This window comes from Oncorhynchus gorbuscha, unplaced genomic scaffold (assembly GCF_021184085.1).
Source record: "Oncorhynchus gorbuscha isolate QuinsamMale2020 ecotype Even-year unplaced genomic scaffold, OgorEven_v1.0 Un_scaffold_820, whole genome shotgun sequence".
NCBI lineage: Eukaryota > Metazoa > Chordata > Actinopteri > Salmoniformes > Salmonidae > Oncorhynchus > Oncorhynchus gorbuscha.
Window position 1 is genome coordinate 11200 of NW_025745823.1, and position 18801 is coordinate 30000.

The 18801-nt window shown below is 45.5% G+C and overlaps 1 protein-coding gene and 1 long non-coding RNA gene across 3 annotated transcripts in view; both read left to right on the top strand.

Annotated features, from left to right (window-relative positions):
* Positions 1 to 2162: 2162 nt before the first annotated feature.
* Positions 2163 to 18801, top strand: part of LOC124020442 (protein lifeguard 1-like) — a 19408-nt gene continuing 2769 nt past the window's right edge. For both annotated transcript variants that reach the window (XM_046335681.1, XM_046335682.1), the window contains exons 1-7: positions 2163 to 2219; positions 2627 to 3180; positions 13387 to 13465; positions 13942 to 13995; positions 14855 to 14945; positions 15030 to 15067; positions 16812 to 16899. In XM_046335681.1, the coding sequence (XP_046191637.1) occupies positions 2664 to 3180; positions 13387 to 13465; positions 13942 to 13995; positions 14855 to 14945; positions 15030 to 15067; positions 16812 to 16899 (867 nt within the window). In that variant the 5' untranslated portion in view covers positions 2163 to 2219; positions 2627 to 2663. The remainder of the gene's footprint in view (positions 2220 to 2626; positions 3181 to 13386; positions 13466 to 13941; positions 13996 to 14854; positions 14946 to 15029; positions 15068 to 16811; positions 16900 to 18801) is intronic.
* The window catches only part of LOC124020443, a 2139-nt gene continuing 243 nt past the window's right edge, over positions 16906 to 18801 (top strand). The window contains exons 1-2 of the long non-coding RNA XR_006836061.1: positions 16906 to 17531; positions 17589 to 18770. This is a non-coding gene — a long non-coding RNA (uncharacterized LOC124020443). The remainder of the gene's footprint in view (positions 17532 to 17588; positions 18771 to 18801) is intronic.

Consider the following 18801-nt stretch of genomic DNA (forward strand, 5'->3'; position numbering starts at 1 on the left):
TTAAACTAACTCCTAACCCTTTTAAACTAACTCCTAACCTTAACCCTTTAAACTAACTCCTAACCTTAACCCTTTAAACTAACTCCTAACCTTAACCCTTTAAACTAACTCCCTAACCTTAACCCTTTAAAAACTAACTCCTAACCTTAACCCTTTAAACTAACTCCTAACCTTAACCCTTTAAACTAACTCCTAAACTTAACCCTTTAAACTAACCCTAACCTTAACCCTTTAAACTAACTCCTAACCCTTTAAACTAACTCCTAACCTTAACCCTTTAAACTAACTCCTAACCTTAACCCTTTACACTAACTCCTAACCTTGACCCTTTAAACTAACAGCTAACCTTAACCCTTTAAACTAACCCCTAACCTTAACCCTTTAAACTAACTCCTAACCTTAAACTAACTCCTAACCTTAACCATTTAAACTGACTCCTAACCTTAACCTTTTAAACTAACTCCTAATCTTAACCCTTTAAACTAACTCCTAACCTTAACCCTTTAAACTAACTCCTAACCTTAACCATTTAAACTAACCCCTAACCTTAACCCTTTAAACTAACTCCTAACCTTAACCCTTTAAACTAACTCCTAACCCTTTAAACTAACTCCTAACCTTAACCCTTTAAACTAACTCCTAACCCTTAAACTAACTCCTAACCTTAACCCTTTAAACTAACTCCTAACCTTAAGTCTTTAAACTAACTCCTAACCTTAAACTAACTCCTAACCTTAAACTAACTCCTAACCTTAACCCTTTAAACTAACCCCTAACCTTAACCCTTTAAACTAACTCCTAACCTTAACCCTTTAAACTAACCTCTAACCCTTTAAACTAACCCCTAACCCTAACCCTATAAACTAACACCTAACCCTAACCCTTTAAACTAACTCCTAACCTTTAAACTAACTCCTAACCTTAACCCTTTAAACTAACTCCTAACCTTAAACTAACTCCTAACCTTAACCCTTTAAACTAACTCCTAACCTTAACCTTTTAAACTAACTAACTGTCCGGGGGTGTCCTCGGATGGGGCCACAGTGTCTCCTGACCCCTCCTGTCTCAGCCTCCAGTATTTATGCTGCAGTAGTTTATGTGTCGGGGGGCTAGGGTCAGTTTGTTTATCTGGAGTACTTCTCCTGTCCTATTCGGTGTCCTGTGTAAATCTAAGTGTGCGTTCTCTAATTCTCTCCTTCTCTCTTTCTTTCTCTCTCTCAGAGGACCTGAGCCCTAGGACCATGCCCCAGGACTACCTGACATGATGACTCCTTGCTGTCCCCAGTCCACCTGGCCATGCTGCTGCTCCAGTTTCAACTGGCCTGGGCCCTAGGACCATGTCCCAGGACTACCTGACATGAGGACTCCTTGCTGTCCCCAGTCCACCTGGCCATGCTCCTGCTCCAGTTTCAACTGTTCTGCCTTACTATTATTCAACCATGCTGGTCATTTATGAACATTTGAACATCTTGGCCACGTTCTGTTATAATCTCCACCCGGCACAGCCAGAAGAGGACTGGCCACCCCACATATGCTCTCTCTAATTCTCTCTTTCTTTCTCTCTCTCGGAGGACCTGAGCCCTAGGACCGTGCCCCAGGACTACCTGACATGATGGCTCCTTGCTGTCCCCAGTCCACCTGACTGTGCTGCTGCTCCAGTTTCAACTGTTCTGCCTTATTATTATTTGACCATGCTGGTCATTTATGAACATTTGAACATCTTGGTCATGTTCTGTTATAATCTCTACCCGGCACAGCCAGAAGAGGACTGGCCACCCCACATAGCCCGGTTCCTCTCTAGGTTTCTTCCTAGGTTTTGGCCTTTCTAGGGAGTTTTTCCTAGCCACCGTGCTTTTACACCTGCATTGTTTGCTGTTTGGGGTTTTAGGCTGGGTTTCTGTACAGCACTTTGAGATATCAGCTGATGTACGAAGGGCTATATAAATAAATTTGATTTGATTTGATTTGATTTAAACTTACCCCTAACCTTAACCTTTTCCTTAAAGATGTATAATTTAGCTGAAAGCAAAGTCCCGTCTCTGTGGGAAAACTACGGTTTCCGTCCCCAAAACGGTAACTTATTCCCTATATAGTAGTGCACCACATAGGGATTAGGGTGAATAGATGTCCGTTTGGGATGCAGCCCAACTGATTACAGGTAGACTTTGCCCTGGAGGGACTGTTACAGGAAGAGTCCGGAGCGCTGTGGAAGAGGTGAGGTGAGTAGATCTGAGGGTAGAATTATAAGACAATCAATATGTTTAATAAAGGATTTGTTACGCCGACTGCTGTTGTATGTTACACGTGTGATGTATTGTCAGTAACTGACTTAGTTAAATTAAGATTCCCTATCGACAGTTGTGGGTTATTCCACAATGGCAGGGGAGGATTTTAGAGTTGGATTTTACCTCCTATTATTTACAAATATATTTGTATTTTTGAGATGAAATATGAATAGATTTTATATCTTTATAGTTTGTCATTTTTGTTGCAATTACTAGTGCTTTTCTCTCCATTTCACGGAGTCTTCAACAGGATCTTGTGTCTGTCAGGACAGTGAAAGGAAGACGAAGGTTCATTTCCTGGTTAATGACACAAGTATATTTCTCTGTGTGTCAATGATTAGGACTTATTACCTGATGGAAATCTTTTAGGAGGGTGACATGGATCAATCGAAAAGAAGCAGTGAAGTCCAACTCCCACCGCCCTACTCTCAGGACGATGGCCAACAGAACACCTATGGTCAACAGAACACCTATGGTCAACAGAACACCTATGGTCAACAGAACACCTATGGCCAACAGAACACCTATGGCCAACAGAACACCTATGGTCAACAGAACACCTATGGTCAACAGAACACCTATGGTCAACAGAACACCTATGGCCAACAGAACACCTATGGCCAACAGAACACCTATGGTCAACAGAACACCTATGGCCAACAGAACACCTATGGCCAACAGAACACCTATGGTCAACAGAACTACAGTTCTCCCCACTACGGTCTGAACGTTGGCCCTGGCAACATAGCGGTGGTCTCACCAGCGGGTCAGTATAACGACATGGGTCAGGGTCATCCTGAGGACCAACAACAACACTGGGCTGCTCCACTACCACCTGACTATTCCACCGGGCTGGAGGACACCGGCTGCTTTGATGACAAAGCCATAAGAAGAGGTTAGTCGGTGCCTACGTCTGAAATGGTACCCTAATTTGCTATGTAGTCGCCTACTTTTGACCAGCGCTCATAGGGTTCTGTTGAAAAGTAGTGTGCACTACATAGGGAATAGGGGGCCATTTGAGACTCACACACAGGTTTTTTTTTGGGGGGGGGGGGGTGGGTTGATGTCCTTGTATCTTGATGATCTGGATCAATCCTCTCCTAGTAGGATCCTCTCCTAGTAGGAGTGCTGATTTAGGATCAGTTTTCCCTTTGAGATCATAATTAATACGATTGTCTAGACAGGGTAAACCTGATCCTAGATCAGCAACCCATTGAATAAACAAGCGTTATGGTGAAAGCAGCCCTACTGCGGTGCTCAGTCTTATTGGCCTGAAGTTAACCAGTGGGCCACCTGGTATACCTGACTCTGTGGGCCCACAGTAAACACCTGGTTAAGGTATACCTGACTCAGTGGGCCCAAGGTAAACACCTGGTTAAGGTATACCTGACTCTGTGGGCCCACAGTAAACACCTGGTTAAGGTATACCTGACTCAGTGGGCCCACAGTAAACACCTGGTTAAGGTATACCTGACTCAGTGGGCCCACAGTAAACACCTGGTTAAGTTATACCTGACTCAGTGGGTCCACAGTAAACACCTGGTTAAGGTATACCTGACTCAGTGGGCCCACTGTAAACACCTGGTTAAGGTATACCTGACTCAGTGGGCCCACTGTAAACAACTGGTTAAGGTATACCTGACTCAGTGGGTCCACAGTAAACACCTGGTTAAGGTATACCTGTCTCAGTGGACCCACTGTAAACACCTGGTTAAGGTATACCTGACTCAGTGGGCCCCACAGTAAACACCTGGTTAAGGTATACCTGACTCAGTGGACCCACTGTAAACACCTGGTTAAGGTATACCTGACTCAGTGGGTCCACTGTAAACACCTGGTTAGAGTTAAGGTATACCTGACTCAGTGGACCCACTGTAAACACCTGGTTAAGGTATACCTGACTCAGTGGACCCACTGTAAACACCTGGTTAAGGTATACCTGACTCAGTGGACCCACTGTAAACACCTGGTTAGAGTTAAGGTATACCTGACTCAGTGGGCCCACTGTAAAAACCTGGTTAAGGTATACCTGACTCAGTGGGCCCACAGTAAACACCTGGTTAAGGTATACCTGACTCAGTGGGCCCACAGTAAACACCTGGTTAAGGTATACCTGACTCAGTGGGCCCACTGTAAACACCTGGTTAAGGTATACCTGACTCAGTGGGTCCACTGTAAACACCTGGTTAGAGTTAAGGTATACCTGACTCAGTGGGTCCACTGTAAACACCTGGTTAGAGTTAAGGTATACCTGACTCAGTGGGTCCACTGTAAACACCTGGTTAAGGTATACCTGACTCAGTGGACCCACTGTAAACACCTGGTTAGACTTAAGGTATACCTGACTCAGTGGGCCCACTGTAAACACCTGGTTAGAGTTAAGGTATACCTGACTCAGTGGACCCACTGTAAACACCTGGTTAGAGTTAAGGTATACCTGACTCAGTGGGTCCACTGTAAACACCTGGTTAGAGTTAAGGTATACCTGACTCAGTGGACCCACTGTAAACACCTGGTTAAGGTATACCTGACTCAGTGGACCCACTGTAAACACCTGGTTAGAGTTAAGGTATACCTGACTCAGTGGGCCCACTGTAAAAACCTGGTTAAGGTATACCTGACTCAGTGGGCCCACAGTAAACACCTGGTTAAGGTATACCTGACTCAGTGGGCCCACAGTAAACACCTGGTTAAGGTATACCTGGTTCAGTGGGCCCACTGTAAACACCTGGTTAAGGTATACCTGACTCAGTGGGTCCACTGTAAACACCTGGTTAGAGTTAAGGTATACCTGACTCAGTGGGTCCACTGTAAACACCTGGTTAGAGTTAAGGTATACCTGACTCAGTGGGTCCACTGTAAACACCTGGTTAAGGTATACCTGACTCAGTGGACCCACTGTAAACACCTGGTTAGACTTAAGGTATACCTGACTCAGTGGGCCCACTGTAAACACCTGGTTAGAGTTAAGGTATACCTGACTCAGTGGACCCACTGTAAACACCTGGTTAGAGTTAAGGTATACCTGACTCAGTGGGTCCACTGTAAACACCTGGTTAGAGTTAAGGTATACCTGACTCAGTGGGCCCACTGTAAACACCTGGTTAGAGTTAAGGTATACCTGACTCAGTGGGCCCACTGTAAACACCTGGTTAGAGTTAAGGTATACCTGACTCAGTGGGTCCACTGTAAACACCTGGTTAAGGTATACCTGACTCAGTGGGCCCACTGTAAACACCTGGTTAAGGTATACCTGACTCAGTGGGCCCACAGTAAACACCTGGTTAAGGTATACCTGACTCAGTGGGTCCACTGTAAACACCTGGTTAGAGTTAAGGTATACCTGACTCAGTGGGTCCACTGTAAACACCTGGTTAGAGTTAAGGTATACCTGACTCAGTGGGTCCACTGTAAACACCTGGTTAGAGTTAAGGTATACCTGACTCAGTGGGTCCACTGTAAACACCTGGTTAAGGTATACCTGACTCAGTGGGCCCACTGTAAACACCTGGTTAGAGTTAAGGTATACCTGACTCAGTGGGCCCACAGTAAACACCTGGTTAAGGTATACCTGACTCAGTGGACCCACTGTAAACACCTGGTTAAGGTATACCTGACTCAGTGGACCCACTGTAAACACCTGGTTAGAGTTAAGGTATACCTGACTCAGTGGGTCCACTGTAAACACCTGGTTAGAGTTAAGGTATACCTGACTCAGTGGGTCCACTGTAAACACCTGGTTAAGGTATACCTGACTCAGTGGGCCCACTGTAAACACCTGGTTAGAGTTAAGGTATACCTGACTCAGTGGGCCCACAGTAAACACCTGGTTAAGGTATACCTGACTCAGTGGGCCCACAGTAAACACCTGGTTAAGTTATACCTGACTCAGTGGGTCCACAGTAAACACCTGGTTAAGGTATACCTGACTCAGTGGGCCCACTGTAAACACCTGGTTAAGGTATACCTGACTCAGTGGGCCCACTGTAAACAACTGGTTAAGGTATACCTGACTCAGTGGGTCCACAGTAAACACCTGGTTAAGGTATACCTGTCTCAGTGGACCCACTGTAAACACCTGGTTAAGGTATACCTGACTCAGTGGGCCCCACAGTAAACACCTGGTTAAGGTATACCTGACTCAGTGGACCCACTGTAAACACCTGGTTAAGGTATACCTGACTCAGTGGGTCCACTGTAAACACCTGGTTAGAGTTAAGGTATACCTGACTCAGTGGACCCACTGTAAACACCTGGTTAAGGTATACCTGACTCAGTGGACCCACTGTAAACACCTGGTTAAGGTATACCTGACTCAGTGGACCCACTGTAAACACCTGGTTAGAGTTAAGGTATACCTGACTCAGTGGGCCCACTGTAAAAACCTGGTTAAGGTATACCTGACTCAGTGGGCCCACAGTAAACACCTGGTTAAGGTATACCTGACTCAGTGGGCCCACAGTAAACACCTGGTTAAGGTATACCTGGTTCAGTGGGCCCACTGTAAACACCTGGTTAAGGTATACCTGACTCAGTGGGTCCACTGTAAACACCTGGTTAGAGTTAAGGTATACCTGACTCAGTGGGTCCACTGTAAACACCTGGTTAGAGTTAAGGTATACCTGACTCAGTGGGTCCACTGTAAACACCTGGTTAAGGTATACCTGACTCAGTGGACCCACTGTAAACACCTGGTTAGAGTTAAGGTATACCTGACTCAGTGGGCCCACTGTAAACACCTGGTTAGAGTTAAGGTATACCTGACTCAGTGGACCCACTGTAAACACCTGGTTAGAGTTAAGGTATACCTGACTCAGTGGGTCCACTGTAAACACCTGGTTAGAGTTAAGGTATACCTGACTCAGTGGGTCCACTGTAAACACCTGGTTAGAGTTAAGGTATACCTGACTCAGTGGGCCCACTGTAAACACCTGGTTAGAGTTAAGGTATACCTGACTCAGTGGGCCCACTGTAAACACCTGGTTAGAGTTAAGGTATACCTGACTCAGTGGGTCCACTGTAAACACCTGGTTAGAGTTAAGGTATACCTGACTCAGTGGGCCCACTGTAAACACCTGGTTAGAGTTAAGGTATACCTGACTCAGTGGACCCACTGTAAACACCTGGTTAGAGTTAAGGTATACCTGACTCAGTGGGTCCACTGTAAACACCTGGTTAGAGTTAAGGTATACCTGACTCAGTGGGTCCACTGTAAACACCTGGTTAGAGTTAAGGTATACCTGACTCAGTGGGCCCACTGTAAACACCTGGTTAAGGTATACCTGACTCAGTGGACCCACTGTAAACACCTGGTTAGAGTTAAGGTATACCTGACTCAGTGGGTCCACTGTAAACACCTGGTTAGAGTTAAGGTATACCTGACTCAGTGGGTCCACTGTAAACACCTGGTTAGAGTTAAGGTATACCTGACTCAGTGGGCCCACTGTAAACACCTGGTTAGAGTTAAGGTATACCTGACTCAGTGGGTCCACTGTAAACACCTGGTTAAGGTATACCTGACTCAGTGGGTCCACTGTAAACACGTGGTTAGAGTTAAGGTATACCTGACTCAGTGGACCCACTGTAAACACCTGGTTAAGGTATACCTGACTCAGTGGGTCCACTGTAAACACCTGGTTAGAGTTAAGGTATACCTGACTCAGTGGGCCCACTGTAAACACCTGGTTAAGGTATACCTGACTCAGTTGGCCCACTGTAAACACCTGGTTAAGGTATACCTGACTCAGTGGACCCACTGTAAACACCTGGTGAAGGTATACCTGACTCAGTGGGTCCACTGTAAACACCTGGTTAAGTTAAGGTATACCTGACTCAGTGGACCCACTGTAAACACCTGGTTAGAGTTAAGGTATACCTGACTCAGTGGGCCCACTGTAAACACCTGGTTTAAGGTATACCTGACTCAGTGGACCCACTGTAAACACCTGGTTAAGGTATACCTGACTCAGTGGGCCCACTGTAAACACCTGGTTAAGGTATACCTGACTCAGTGGACCCACAGTAAACACCTGGTTAGAGTTAAGGTATACCTGACTCAGTGGACCCACGTAAACACCTGGTTAGAGTTAAGGTATACCTGACTCAGTGGGCCCACTGTAAACACCTGGTTTAAGGTATACCTGACTCAGTGGGCCCACTGTAAACACCTGGTTAGAGTTAAGGTATACCTGACTCAGTGGACCCAAAGTAAACACCTGGTTAGAGTTAAGGTATACCTGACTCAGTGGACCCACAGTAAACACCTGGTTAAGGTATACCTGACTCAGTGGGACCACTGTAAACACCTGGTTAAGGTATACCTGACTCAGTGGACCCACTGTAAACACCTGGTTAAGGTATACCTGACTCAGTTGGCCCACTGTAAACACCTGGTTAAGGTATACCTGACTCAGTGGACCCACTGTAAACACCTGGTGAAGGTATACCTGACTCAGTGGGTCCACTGTAAACACCTGGTTAGAGTTAAGGTATACCTGACTCAGTGGACCCACTGTAAACACCTGGTTAGAGTTAAGGTATACCTGACTCAGTGGGCCCACTGTAAACACCTGGATAGAGTTAAGGTATACCTGACTCAGTGGACCCACTGTAAACACCTGGTTAAGGTATACCTGACTCAGTGGGCCCACAGTAAACACCTGCTTAAGGTATACCTGACTCAGTGGACCCACAGTAAACACCTGGTTAGAGTTAAGGTATACCTGACTCAGTGGACCCACTGTAAACACCTGGTTAGAGTTAAGGTATACCTGACTCAGTGGGCCCACTGTAAACACCTGGATAGAGTTAAGGTATACCTGACTCAGTGGGCCCACTGTAAACACCTGGATAGAGTTAAGGTATACCTGACTCAGTGGACCCAAAGTAAACACCTGGTTAGAGTTAAGGTATACCTGACTCAGTGGACCCACAGTAAACACCTGGTTAAGGTATACCTGACTCAGTGGGACCACTGTAAACACCTGGTTAAGGTATACCTGACTCAGTGGACCCACTATAAACACCTGGTTAAGGTATACCTGACTCAGTGGGCCCCACAGTAAACACCTGGTTAAGGTATACCTGACTCAGTGGACCCACTGTAAACACCTGGTTAAGGTATACCTGACTCAGTGGGTCCACTGTAAACACCTGGTTAGAGTTAAGGTATACCTGACTCAGTGGACCCACTGTAAACACCTGGTTAGAGTTAAGGTATACCTGACTCAGTGGGCCCACTGTAAACACCTGGATAGAGTTAAGGTATACCTGACTCAGTGGACCCACTGTAAACACCTGGTTAAGGTATACCTGACTCAGTGGGCCCACAGTAAACACCTGCTTAAGGTATACCTGACTCAGTGGACCCACAGTAAACACCTGGTTAGAGTTAAGGTATACCTGACTCAGTGGACCCACTGTAAACACCTGGTTAAGGTATGCCTGACTCAGTGGGTCCACTGTAAACACCTGGTTAGAGTTAAGGTATACCTGACTCAGTGGACCCACTGTAAACACCTGGTTAGAGTTAAGGTATACCTGACTCAGTGGGCCCACTGTAAACACCTGGATAGAGTTAAGGTATACCTGACTCAGTGGACCCACTGTAAACACCTGGTTAAGGTATACCTGACTCAGTGGGCCCACAGTAAACACCTGCTTAAGGTATACCTGACTCAGTGGACCCACAGTAAACACCTGGTTAGAGTTAAGGTATACCTGACTCAGTGGACCCACTGTAAACACCTGGTTAGAGTTAAGGTATACCTGACTCAGTGGGCCCACTGTAAACACCTGGATAGAGTTAAGGTATACCTGACTCAGTGGGCCCACTGTAAACACCTGGTTAGAGTTAAGGTATACCTGACTCAGTGGACCCAAAGTAAACACCTGGTTAGAGTTAAGGTATACCTGACTCAGTGGACCCACAGTAAACACCTGGTTAAGGTATACCTGACTCAGTGGGACCACTGTAAACACCTGGTTAAGGTATACCTGACTCAGTGGACCCACTGTAAACACCTGGTTAAGGTATACCTGACTCAGTGGGCCCCACAGTAAACACCTGGTTAAGGTATACCTGACTCAGTGGACCCACTGTAAACACCTGGTTAAGGTATACCTGACTCAGTGGGTCCACTGTAAACACCTGGTTAGAGTTAAGGTATACCTGACTCAGTGGACCCACTGTAAACACCTGGTTAGAGTTAAGGTATACCTGACTCAGTGGGCCCACTGTAAACACCTGGATAGAGTTAAGGTATACCTGACTCAGTGGACCCACTGTAAACACCTGGTTAAGGTATACCTGACTCAGTGGGCCCACAGTAAACACCTGCTTAAGGTATACCTGACTCAGTGGACCCACAGTAAACACCTGGTTAGAGTTAAGGTATACCTGACTCAGTGGACCCACTGTAAACACCTGGTTAGAGTTAAGGTATACCTGACTCAGTGGGCCCACTGTAAACACCTGGATAGAGTTAAGGTATACCTGACTCAGTGGGCCCACTGTAAACACCTGGATAGAGTTAAGGTATACCTGACTCAGTGGACCCAAAGTAAACACCTGGTTAGAGTTAAGGTATACCTGACTCAGTGGGACCACTGTAAACACCTGGTTAAGGTATACCTGACTCAGTGGGCCCCACAGTAAACACCTGGTTAAGGTATACCTGACTCAGTGGACCCACTGTAAACACCTGGTTAAGGTATACCTGACTCAATGGGCCCACAGTAAACACCTGGTTAAGGTATACCTGACTCAGTGGGCCCACAGTAAACACCTGGTTAAGGTATACCTGACTCAGTGGGCCCACAGTAAACACCTGGTTAAGGTATACCTGACTCAGTGGGACCACTGTAAACACCTGGTTAAGGTATACCTGACTCAGTGGGCCCACTGTAAACACCTGGTTAAGGTATACCTGACTCAGTGGACCCACTGTAAACACCTGGTTAAGGTATACCTGACTCAGTGGACCCCACAGTAAACACCTGGTTAAGGTATACCTGACTCAGTGGACCCACTGTAAACACCTGGTTAAGGTATACCTGACTCAGTGGGTCCACTGTAAACACCTGGTTAGAGTTAAGGTATACCTGACTCAGTGGACCCACTGTAAACACCTGGTTAAGGTATACCTGACTCAGTGGACCCACTGTAAACACCTGGTTAAGGTATACCTGACTCAGTGGACCCACTGTAAACACCTGGTTAGAGTTAAGGTATACCTGACTCAGTGGGCCCACTGTAAACACCTGGTTAAGGTATACCTGACTCAGTGGGCCCACAGTAAACACCTGGTTAGGGTATACCTGACTCAGTGGGCCCACTGTAAACACCTGGTTAGAGTTAAGGTATACCTGACTCAGTGGGCCCACTGTAGATACATGGTTAAGGTATACCTGACTCAGTGGACCCACTGTAAACACCTGGTTAAGGTATACCTGACTCAGTGGGTCCACAGTAAACACCTGGTTAAGGTATACCTGACTCAGTGGGTCCACTGTAAACACGTGGTTAGAGTTAAGGTATACCTGACTCATTGGACCCACTGTAAACACCTGGTTAAGGTATACCTGACTCAGTGGGTCCACTGTAAACACCTGGTTAGAGTTAAGGTATACCTGACGCAGTGGGCCCACTGTAAACACCTGGTTAAGGTATACCTGACTCAGTTGGCCCACTGTAAACACCTGGTTAAGGTATACCTGACTCAGTGGACCCACTGTAAACACCTGGTGAAGGTATACCTGACTCAGTGGGCCCACTGTAAACACCTGGTTAAGGTATACCTGACTCAGTGGGCCCACTGTAAACACCTGGTTAGAGTTAAGGTATACCTGACTCAGTGGGCCCACAGTAAACACCTGCTTAAGGTATACCTGACTCAGTGGGTCCACTGTAAACACCTGGTTAAGGTATACCTGACTCAGTGGGTCCACTGTAAACACCTGGTTAAGGTATACCTGACTCAGTGGACCCACTGTAAACACCTGGTGAAGGTATACCTGACTCAGTGGGCCCACTGTAAACACCTGGTTAAGGTATACCTGACTCAGTGGGCCCACTGTAAACACCTGGTTAGAGTTAAGGTATACCTGACTCAGTGGGCCCACAGTAAACACCTGCTTAAGGTATACCTGACTCAGTGGGTCCACTGTAAACACCTGGTTAAGGTATACCTGACTCAGTGGGTCCACTGTAAACACCTGGTTAAGGTATACCTGACTCAGTGGGTCCACTGTAAACACCTGGTTAAGGTATACCTGACTCAGTGGGTCCACTGTAAACACCTGGTTAGAGTTAAGGTATACCTGACTCAGTGGGCCCACTGTAAACACCTGGTGAAGGTTTACCTGACTCAGTGGGCCCACTGTAAACACCTGGTTAGAGTTAAGGTATACCTGACTCAGTGGACCCAAAGTAAACACCTGGTTAGAGTTAAGGTATACCTGACTCAGTGGACCCACAGTAAACACCTGGTTAAGGTATACCTGACTCAGTGGACCCACTGTAAACACCTGGTTAAGGTATACCTGACTCAGTGGGCCCCACAGTAAACACCTGGTTAAGGTATACCTGACTCAGTGGGCCCCACAGTAAACACCTGGTTAAGGTATACCTGACTCAGTGGACCCACTGTAAACACCTGGTTAAGGTATACCTGACTCAGTGGGTCCACTGTAAACACCTGGTTAGAGTTAAGGTATACCTGACTCAGTGGACCCACTGTAAACACCTGGTTAAGGTATACCTGACTCAGTGGGCCCACTGTAAACACCTGGTTAAGGTATACCTGACTCAGTGGGCCCACTGTAAACACCTGGTTAAGGTATACCTGACTCAGTGGACCCACTGTAAACACCTGGTTAAGGTAGACTCAGTGGGACCACTGTAAACACCTGGTATACCTGACTCAGTGGGACCACTGTAAACACCTGGTTAAGGTATACCTGACTCAGTGGGACCACTGTAAACACCTGGTTAAGGTATACCTGACTCAGTGGGACCACTATAAACACCTGGTTAAGGTATCCCTGACTCAGTGGACCCACAGTAAACACCTGGTGACTGTTAAGTGATTTGTTTCCACAGGCTTTATAAAGAAGGTGTACCTGACTCTGATGATTCAGCTTCTAGTCACCTTTGGGATCATCTGTGCCTTTCTGTATTGGTGAGGCACTTTTAAGTGTTACCCAACTATAAAACTTCAACACTTTAATTAACACTTCAACACTTTAAGTGTTACCCAGCTTTAACACCTAAACACTTCAACACTTCAACACTTCAACACTTTAACACTTCAACACTTCAACACTTTAACACTTTAACACTTCAACACTTTAAGTGTTACCCAGCTTTAACACCTAAACACTTTAACATTTTAACACTTCAACATTTTAACACTTCAACATTTTAATGTGTTACCCGTCATTAAAACTTTAACACCTAAACACTTTAAGATTTCAACACTTGCAGTTGTCCCAACACGTTGAAAGCAGTTTAACACTTTCAACAGTAACACTGTTGAAAGCAGTTTTCCCCGTTAGATTCCAACGTTGTATTTTTAACTGCACAATACCACAGCTTTATAATGTACCTACAAGAAGTGTATAAAACAAAGAGATGAGTTGTCTTCTGTAATCGTAGGGAGGCTCTGAGGCTCTGGTCTATGAGGACCTATTGGTTTTCATCCTGCATGATGTAAGTAAATGTCACAACGTCCACTGAATCCTACAGAATCTCTCTGCTTTTACTCCTGGGCCAGTATTCAGAAACCTTCCCACAGCAGGAGTGCTGATCTAGGATCTGATTGGGTCTTTTAGATCATGTCGTGGAATATTCTAATCGAATGAGAGAGAACTTTGTTATTTCTTGAAACAATCATCTTTTGTTCAATATCGATTAATTATTGCCGATTAACATAACTTTTACACAAACGCAGAGTTCTTTATACGACTGACACTAAGAATGCTTAGTCATGGTTGGTTCAACCCCTCCCATGCAGACCAAGGAGCATCATAATCCACTCTGGGTTCATCCGGTCGTTATCTGCACAGGGTTGTTCTCTTAACCCCACCCTGGCTTAGTTTCCCAGATGGAAGGATGATTTTGAGACAGTGAGGGATTGTTCTGCTCCTAAGCTATCTCTAGTAAAACACATTATTGTCTAGGTAATGCAGTTTTTTAACTAATTTTGTCAGCTCAAGCCATCTCTAGTGACCATACACCCAGATTAGCTGGAAGCTAGAGTGGAGACCATAAAAACACAGACACTATCAGGACAGAAATGTCTTACTATTAGTTAAATATTAATGGTTAACAATTCATATTAAATAAATCAGGTAAATAGGTCAATTGTCTCTCACAAATCACATTAAATGCCATGACATGGACATTGGACCTGATGCCAAATCAGCACTCCTACTCTGAGTCACTTTACGAACACAGGCCCTGACATCTAAACATCGGACAAATGAACCCCGCACACAAAGACCTTTATATTGAGCGCTGTGATTGTACCATATTGTATTAATACATTGTTCCGCTGTTTCCTGAACAGAGCAGTGGTGCTTGTCATCATCATTTCCTTGTCCTGTTGTGTCAATGTACGTCGGAATGTCCCGCTCAATTTCCTGGCCTTGGGACTGTTTGTAAGTATCGATTCCAAGAAGGCATCAATAAACGTTTCACACGTTGGTTGTATCGTCTGACCTTTGTGTTATTTTTCTGTGTAGACCACTGCAGAAGGTCTACTGCTGGGCTCTGTGACTGTGTGAGTACTGTATGCCTCTGGAGGGACCCTGATGTACTTGCTCTCTGATGGATAGACTAAATCCTTTACCATCCAGCATGTTAGTCATGCACATGGCGGGTTGGCAGTATGAGCTCATGTCTAAAACCAATCCTCCATGGAGCTCATGTCTAAACAATCCTCCATGGAGGTTCATATGAGCTCATGTCTAAACCAATCCTCCATGGAGGTGGGCAGTATGAGCTCATGTCTAAACCAATCCTCCATGGAGGTGGGCAGTATGAGCTCATGTCTAAACCAATCCTCCATGGAGGTGGGCAGTATGAGCTCATGTCTAAACCAATCCTCCATGGAGGTTGGCAGTATGAGCTCATGTCTAAACCAATCCTCCATGGAGGTTGGCAGTATGAGCTCATGTCTAAAACCAATCCTCCATGGAGGTTGGCAGTATGAGCTCATGTCTAAACCAATCCTCCATGGAGGTGGGCAGTATGAGCTCATGTCTAAACCAATCCTCCATGGAGGTGGGCAGTATGAGCTCATGTCTAAACCAATCCTCCATGGAGGTGGGCAGTATGAGCTCATGTCTAAAACCAATCCTCCATGGAGGTTGGTTTCATGTCAAAACCAATGAGCTCATGTCTCTAAACCAATCCTCCATGGAGGTGGGAGTGGAGCCACTCCAATCCTCCATGGAGGTGGGCAGTATGAGTTCATGTCTAAACCAATCCTCCATGGAGGTGGGCAGTTGAGTCATGTCTAAACCAATCCTCCATGGAGGTGGACAGTATGAGCTCATGTCTAAACCAATCCTCCATGGAGGTGGGCAGTATGAGCTCATGTCTAAACCAATCCTCCATGGAGGTGGGCATTGTGAGTTCATGTCTAAACCAATCCTCCATGGAGGTGGGCAGTATGAGTTCATGTCTAAACAATCCTCCATGGAGGTGGGCAGTATGAGTTCATGTCTAAACCAATCCTCCATGGAGGTGGGCAGTATGAGTTCATGTCTAAACCAATCCTCCATGGATTTCCAATGGAGGTGGGCAGTATGAGTTCATCATCCTCCAAAGGTGGGCAGCCAATCCTCCATGGAGGTTAGCAGTATGAGCTCATGTCTAAACCAATCCTCTGGAGGTGGGCAGTAGAGCTCACTGTCAAACCAATCCTCCATGGAGGTGGGACAGTGTGAGCTCATGTCTAAACCAATCCTCCATGGAGGTGGGCAGTGAGTTCATGTCTAAACCAATGCTCTCTGGAGGTGGGCAGTATAAATGTCCAACCAATCCTCCATGGAGGTGGGCAGTATGAGCTCATGTCTAAACCAATCCTCCATGGAGGTGGGCAGTATGAGCTCATGTCTAAACCAATCCTCCATGGAGGTGGGCAGTATGAGCTCATGTCTAAACCAATCCTCCATGGAGGTGGGCAGTATGAGTTCATGTCTAAACCAATCCTCCATGGAGGTGGGCAGTATGAGTTCATGTCTAAACCAATCCTCCATGGAGATTTGAAGGGATACCTGACTAATAGATCTAGTAATATTTCAGTGTAGGGTTGAAAAACTTCGGTAACTTTCCTAAAAAATGTCAAGTTTTCCAGAAATCATGGTTGGAGAATTCCTGCTTTCATTCTTATTCCCTCCCAATTCCGGGGGCATCGTCCAATCAGGACTTCTGTAAAAGCCTCTGGAATTTTGGTGGAAAGTTACAGAAACGTTGCAACCCTTTTTCAGTGATAGGTGAGAGTTTGGTTTGTGTTGCAGGTTCTATGAGGCGGAAGCTGTTATGTGGGCTGTGGGCGCCACAGCACTGGTCTCCCTGGCTCTGAGTGTCTTCGCCATGCAGTCCAGAGTACGTCTCTCTCCATAGATGTAGAAAGACGGCACACCTCTGAAATCCTTGTAAATGACCGTGTTCTGTGAAAGCACGGGCAGCGCCCTTAGTGGCTATCTTCCATTTTTTTTTAAGTAGTCCATTTCCTCTCCTTCAACTTGTGAGTGTTCTGGTAATCTATGAAGAAACAATAAGGCACTTCATACCACCATCTACTGTGCTGCAGTGTGTACAGGCTGAACAGGTCAAAGCCAGGTTGGTGATTTAGTGCCACCTGCAGTTATGGAATGTTTGCTGAGGAGTATCAATCATTGGCTGACGCCTCCTGATGACCTGCATGGAATTCAAAATTACTACTTCAAAATGGGGAGAATCTCAAAAGCATTTCTTTGATTCATCACATCCTCTCTCCTCGCCTCCTTCTCAAAACCTATAGGATGACAAGGTCCTGAGGTTCCTCCTTCTCAAAACCTATTGGATGACAAGGTCCTGAGGTTCCTCCTTCTCAAACCCTATTGGATGAAAAGATCCTGAGGTTCCTCCTTCTCAAACCCTATTGGATGACAAGGTCCTGAGGTTCCTCCTTCTCAAACCCTATTGGATGAAAAGGTCATGAGGTTCCTCCTTCTCAAAACCTATTGGATGACAAGGTCCTGAGGTTCCTCCTTCTCCTTCAAAACCTATTGGAAAACCTATTGGATGACAAGGTCCTGAGGTTCCTCCTTCTCAAAACCTATTGGATGACAAGGTCCTGAGGTTCCTCCTTCTCAAAACCTATTGAATGACAAGGTCCTGAGGTTCCTCCTTCTCAAAACCTATTGGATGACAAGGTCCTGAGGTTCCTCCTTCTCAAAACCTATTGGATGACAAGGTCCTGAGGTTCCTCCTTCTCAAAACCTATTGGATGACAAGGTCCTGAGGTTCCTCCTTCTCAAAACCTATTGGATGACAAGGTCCTGAGGTTCCTCCTTCTCAAAACCTATTGGATGACAAGGTCCTGAGGTTCCTCCTTCTCAAAACCTATTGGATGACAAGGTCCTGAGGTTCCTCCTTCTCAAAACCTATTGGATGACAAGGTCCTGAGGTTCCTCCTTCTCAAAACCTATTGGATGACAAGGTCCTGAGGTTCCTCCTTCTCAAAACCTATAGGATGACAAGGTCCTGAGGTTCCTCCTTCTCAAAACCCATTGGATGAAAAGGTCAGAAGGGAGGGAGCTCTGACCTTTTTTATCCAATGGGTTTATGAGAAGGAGGTGAGGAGAGAGGACGTGAAGATTCAAGGAAATGCAATTGCAGGCTGAGTGTGATGAGGTATGGCACATTAAAAAAAGTTTTGCAGTTAAGTTTCCATGTACCGGACAAAACGATCTAAGTTAAATGGTTTCCTGCATTTTCAACTCTACCATGATTTTGTCACAAAAACTGTTGCAGTGATACAGCAAACTATCCCAAACTGGTTTTGAGCATGATTTAGACAGTTTGTGATTTAGACAGTTCGTGATTTAGACAGTGAATTAGACAGTTCGTGATTTCGACAGTTCGTGATTTAGACAGTTCGTGATTTAGACAGTTAGTGATTTCGACAGTTTGTGATTTTGACAGTTCGTGATTTAGACAGTTCGTGATTTAGACAGTTCGTGATTTAGACAGTTCGTGATTTAGACAGTTTGTGATTTCGACAGATCGTGATTTTGACAGTTCGTGATTTAGACAGTTCGTGATTTAGACAGTTCGTGATTTAGACAGTTCGTGATTTAGACAGTTCGTGATTTAGACAGTTCGTGATTTAGACAGTTCGTGATTTAGACAGTTCGTGATTTAGACAGTTCGTGATTTAGACAGTTCGTGATTTAGACAGTTCGTGATTTCAACAGTTTGTGATTTCGACAGTTCGTGATTTAGACAGTTCGTGATTTCAAC